Source organism: Elephas maximus, chromosome 6 (assembly GCF_024166365.1).
Source record: "Elephas maximus indicus isolate mEleMax1 chromosome 6, mEleMax1 primary haplotype, whole genome shotgun sequence".
Lineage (NCBI taxonomy): Eukaryota > Metazoa > Chordata > Mammalia > Proboscidea > Elephantidae > Elephas > Elephas maximus.
In genome coordinates this window covers 33,017,437-33,023,436 of record NC_064824.1, presented here as the reverse complement: position 1 = coordinate 33,023,436, position 6,000 = coordinate 33,017,437, and the positions used below count along the sequence as shown (strand labels likewise).

At 42.0% G+C, this 6,000-nt stretch overlaps 1 protein-coding gene across 1 annotated transcript in view; it reads right to left on the bottom strand.

Annotated features, from left to right (window-relative positions):
• Window positions 1–213: 213 nt before the first annotated feature.
• THSD7B (thrombospondin type 1 domain containing 7B) overlaps window positions 214–6,000 on the bottom strand; it is a 989,424-nt gene continuing 983,637 nt past the window's right edge. The window contains exon 28 of the mRNA XM_049889254.1: window positions 214–315. Coding sequence (XP_049745211.1) covers window positions 234–315 — 82 coding nt within the window. The 3' untranslated portion in view covers window positions 214–233. The remainder of the gene's footprint in view (window positions 316–6,000) is intronic.

The following is a 6,000-nucleotide window of genomic DNA, read 5'->3' as shown; positions in this document are numbered from 1 at the left end:
GCAAAACCAAAAAATTAAACACTCACACCCACAAACAACTTGAAAACAAAATGGCAGACCTAATGATGTTTGACTCCATGTCCAAGAAGTTGAGGCAAAATTACTTTTGCAATATTTGCATTCTGCCCAGTATATCACATCATGAGATTCCTCAAAAAACTGAGAAGTCTGAGAGCTACAAAAGAGAAAGCGGTTAAGGCAGTCGATGTCTACATTTGGATTTCTTTTTCAGGTTACATGTCTAAGTCTCCGTCGTAGGCTAAGGTCAGAGGCTTCTGTTGGGGAGGTGTGCTTTGATGTGGTTTTGGCTTCTTGCTGCAAAGGGAAAAGAATTCCTCAGACAAAGAAAATTCATAGAGCTTTGTTTTTTCTGACAATGACAATTTTATGGTATAGAAATCCGAATGGTTAGATGACAAGAGTCTTTTCTTACGACTTGTAGGTTTCTGTTTTGAATATCCGTATTAAGGAGGAAAGCATCATTTTTTGAAAAGCTTAAAAATGGCTTAGTGGAAACACTGAACTTGGCAGAGGAGCTATTTTCCATCCTTGTTTTTGCTGACAGACAGTAATGTGGACATCTGCTGATCACTAATGCTAAACTACTGCAACCTCCGAATTGCTAGTGATTAACCACACAAACAGGCAGAGTAGCCAAGCTTCCTTGCTTTACACTCTTCTTGTTTTTTTGTTTGTTTTTAAATAAACACAAATCTGGCCCTGGCCTGAAAGCTGACATGTAGCTGACAAGTCACCAGAGTCTCCGTCAGAACAATTTCACCGATTCTGATTCTGCTGCAGGCAAAGCCATTCTCACCTGTACGCTGCTTTCCCTCAGGTCAGGGAGGGCTGCTTTTCCCTCTTGCCCAGAGAGAGGCTGCAGTTGAACAACATTCCACAACCACACAGCCCAGGTCTGAGGCAAAACACTCTGCACTGCAAGCCCTGTTTCTTGTGACTCTCAGCTTACATTTATGAATATTTACAGTTTGAACCCTTCCCTCGTTAGTGCCCTGCTTTGCTATTCTTAGCTCAGCTCTCTTTGGGCTGTCCTCACCAGTAGGGAGTGATCTCTCTCCCTGTCATTGCCAAATTTCTATAATATATATTCTACTGTAACATCTACTATTTATTGGATGCATGCTAAGTACAAGTCTCGTGCTAAGCGTTTTAAATAAATTATCTCAATAAATCCCAGAGCTACTACTTTATGGATAAGGACTTACCAGTTGCCATCGAATCAGTTCCAACTCATGGCAACTCCATGTATGTCAGAGTAGACCTGTGTTGCATAGAGATTTCAGTGGCTGGTTTTGCAAAAGTACATTGCCAGGCCTTTCTTCCCAGGTGACACTGGGTGGACTCGAACCTCCAACCTTTCAGGCAGTAGCCAAGCACATTAACAGTTTGCACCACCCAGAGACTCCAGATAAGGACTGGAAAGGTTGATTACCTTCCCTCACGTGACTGAGTGAGCAGCACAGTCTGGATTCTAAGCGAGTCTAACATACAGATGCATGTTTTCAATCTCTTACTTGCACTCGCTCCTTATCTAGTTATTAATTTGGCATTTGGTAGAGACTATTTTTGGTCTGTGTGTATAAACTAATTTTTACGCTTCGAGTTAATTTAAATGAAAAACACTTGAAGGTGTACGTTTCAGTGGCATTTAGTAACACCTACAATGTTGTACAACCACCACCTCTGTGTACCCCCTGAATACTTCCATTATTCCAAAAGGAAACCCCAGACCCATAAGCAGTCCCTCCCCATTCTCCCCTCTCCCCGTTCCCTGACAACAACTAACCTGCTTTCTGTCCCTCTGGATTTACCTCTTCTTGATATTTCATATATATAGAATCATACAATATTGGCCTTTTGTGTCTGGCTTTTTTCACTTAGCATCATGGTAAAGAAGGTGAATTTTATATTATGTAAATGTTACCACAGTGAAAGAAAAAAAAAACTTGATAAAATTAAAATGGTAATAGAGAAAATTACCTAGTTTAAAATGCTCAAGTTCTAATTCAAGGAGAAAAATTAATGTGATTTGATGTTGGTAGCAAATTATAGACGCTAAAGAGATAAATAAAATGTGATCTAACAAAACAAAATGAAACAAAACAAGCACTAAAAGGAACCAGAGACCGTATCCACGACTCCCCTCCCAGGACCAAGCAGGGCATGTGTGTTGGCGATTTGCTGATTGCTGCTCATGGGCAGCGGTGGTTCAGTGGGAGAACTCTTGCCTTCCATGCGGAGGACCTGGGTTTGATTCCTGGTCAATGCACCTCATGTTTGGCCACTACCGTTCTGTCAGTGGAGGCCTGCACGTCGCTATGATGCCGAACAAGTTTCAGTGGCGTTTTTTGCAGATTAAGACAGACTAGGAAGAAGGGTCTGGTGATATAATTCCAAAAATCAGCCAGTGAAAACCCTATGGATCACGCTGATCATGGGATGGTGCAGGATCAACAGCCAGCTGGGGCACGGACAGCCGCTAACAACAACAGCACATGGGCGGCAGGTGAGCCAAGGGAAGGCACAAAAATGACTTAGGATTCTTTGCAGAGGAATCTTCAGCCTCAGATTTCCTGCTTCTCAGGTCCTTTCCAGTTCTCAGAAGGGTTATTGCATGATTATCTGAATAACGTTCCATTTATCTTACGTGTATATTCCAGTGGTTCTGATTATTTTCTTGGGCCCCGACTCTAGCACAGAGAATGAACCCAGCCTGAAAGGGGGACCTGAGAGAGCACTCTAATCCACAGCACTTGAAGGGACTAAAGGAGTTGCACAAAGAATAGCTGGAAAAGCCAAGAAATGATAGTATGTATATCCTCTGTGGTGGAGGTGGTGGTTCAATGTCAACAACATTACAAGGAAGTGGAGCTGAAATGCCAGTAGGGGGGGTCTCCTCGCCTCTCTTTCCTGCTTCTTTTTTTTTTGAGGGGGCAGGAAGGGAAGACATGTAGATGGTTCTAAACAGAGTTTTTGTCAAATTACCCTTAACTGGCATTTGCAAGGACTATGGGCCCTGGTGGCACAGTGGTTAAAGTGCTTGGCTGCTAACTGAAAGGTTGGCAATTTGAACCCACCAGCTGTTCCATAGGAAAAAGATGTGGCAGTCTGCTTCTGTAAAGATTACAGCCTTGGAAACCCTGAGGGGCAGTTCTAATCTGTTCTATAGGGTTGCTATGAGTTGGAATTGACTGGATGGCAACGAGTTTATTTATTTATTTTTTTAATTGGGCAAAGGGTTCCCTGTGTGGCACAAATGACTGGTTAAGTGCTGGGTTACTAACTGAAAGGCTGATGGCTCAAACTCACTCAGAGGTGCCAAGGAGGGAAGGTTTGGTGATCTGCTTCTGAAAAGTTACAATCTTGAAAACAGTTTACTCTGACACACTTGGGATCTCCACGAGCTGGAACTGATATGATGGCAGCTGGCTTGGTTTGGTTAACTAGTCAAAGAGAAGTGAGAGAGCTCAAGCCTTGGGTAGTAGGGAGGTTGAGAATGGGCAGGAGGGAGGAGGCATCGAGATGAATGGATCTTTACAACAAACCACAAAACCCATTATCATCGAGTACATTGCGACTCATAGCGACTCTAGAGGACAGGATAGAACTACCCCATACAGTTTCCACGGAGCACCCAGTGGATCTGAACTGCTGGCTTTTTGGTTAGCAGCTATAGCACTTAACCACTATGCCACCGGGGTTTCCGGGTCTTTAAAGAGAGACAATAACATCGGCTGGGAGACACCTGAATTTGGCCAGCCTCTGTGAGCTGGGCTCAAACTATGCACAGATTATTTTTATACTGGTTTTCATGATGGAATGATGAACACTGTGTAGCCTCTGGAAGAAATAGGGTAGTCCCCCAGTCTACAGGCCTTGGATCTTTGCAGGGTGTGGGGTGTATTTGGGATCACTGAGATTAAGACCTAATTTAATATGAATCCTTTCATATTGTGTAGCCTCTCCAATGACAGATGCTAACATCATAACTACAAATGTGTGAGACTTGTGAGCCTTTATGGATTTTAAAAGATATTAACCTCCTCTTGAATGTTAGCAATCTCTAGAATAAGGTGGCGCTCTGCTGGGTAGCTGTGGCTTTGCAAAACTTCCTGGCCACATAAAAAGAATCCAAAGAGGAGGAGCTGAGTGGCAGGACTGCCCTGGGCAAAACCAGCAACTGGAAGTCTTGTCATTAGGGTCCCCAGCTTCTGTTCCTTTCTCCTTTACTGGGATCCATTCTTTCCCATAAGACATATTTCTCACTTTTTCTCAATTCTTATCAAAACCTGTTATCAAGAAAGGTGTGATCACCTTGCTCACACTAAATCAGGACCCGCAAATACTTGCACATAAGCCACAGCCACCAGGAATCATCCTGCACTCCTGGCAGACATCCCTAATCCATGACACACATTTCTTTCCTGTTGAGCCGAGATGCAGCCTTATAACTCTTCCTAATGGAGCGCTCTCGACAGCCACCACCACTATTAGACTTGGCATGAAGGATAAAACCCTTGTGCAACCTTGGCTTTAAGAAGCAACTGATTGACACTCTCTTAGTGACCTCTTCCAGGGTCATTTGCATTTTAGCAAAGGATAAAAGAATTAAACTAGCAACCCAAGCTCACTGTTGACTGACAGGTAAGTGCTGGCACTTCTCAGCACCTTTGAATTCAAGCCACAAAGACCCATTCCTAGGCCAGTAGACATTAAATAATTTGACGTAAGCCTTTGTCTTTTGTTTTGACAGCTACTTGTGAGGGGTGAGCCTGTGGAAGTGGGGGGCCCACTCTCAGACCTAGGAAGAATGAGAGCCCATTACTGAGTTGTGCTGGGAGGGCAGAATGGATGCAATTATCTGGGTGTCTTCCAGGTACTAGGTCTAGGTTAACTACAAGCTCACCCAACGGTTGTCCCTACTAAATTGTCTCATGGATCTTTATTTCTGAAACTCTGAACACTAATGGCAGATGTACAAAGGGTTACACCTGAACAAAGTGGCCTTTAAGAAGACTATTCTTCTGTATTTTTGCAAAAGCATTTCCAAGTTTTATTATAAATTGCTTTCACCTAAAGTATATACCTAAGACCTGACATATTATAGCAGTTCTCTCGTTCTAAGCCTGCTATTTTGATGAAAAATATAAAACCTCTGAAACCATTATCCTCTCACTCTCCTGCAAGCTATTTAATAGAATTAGATGCTGTGAAAATATCTATTCGAATTTCTTTAGGCAGCTCGTACATAATAGCAAATGGTATGTGTTTTGGTATCAATAGGTCTGTTTCCAGGTCTATCGCCTTACTTTACCTATGAGATGAGGAGCCTCTAAGAAATGTAAAAGCCGAAGCTATTATACTACGTTGAGTCTAAAGAAATTGTGGAGACTGAAAGACTGGTAGAAAGAGCATATACTCTAGGGTCAGGCAGACCGGGGGTCGATTCTATCTAGCTGGTGACCTTAGATAGTCATTTAGCTTTTCTGAGATCAAGTACACCTGTTTAAAATGAGAATGATAATAGCAATAACTAACTCGATTGTCATGATGACTAAATAAGACAATCCATGTAAAGTACTTGATGTTTGGCATGTAAAACATTTTTCTTCTGATTTTGTCTCTCTCTAAACGTTATGGGCAATAAATTTGTTTTTATTAACGCATTCATTTATCCATCCATTTATTCATTTGTTCAATAAATATTTATCAAACTTGTACTCTCATAAAATGATCAATGAAACATAGTCATTACCCTTTTCCCTAAAAGAAAGACCTTGGGGTTTGGTAAAGGAAGAAGGTATTTACACAAAGATAACAATACCAGCATGGAGTAAATGTCACAGGGGAGGTATGGACAAGCTATTCTAGATTATTTGATGAGAATTTTTGGTATTTGAGTTGGGCTGGGAAGAGCGGGTAGAAACCCAATAGCTAGTGATGAAAAACTCATTCTAGATGAATGAGATATAAGTAGTA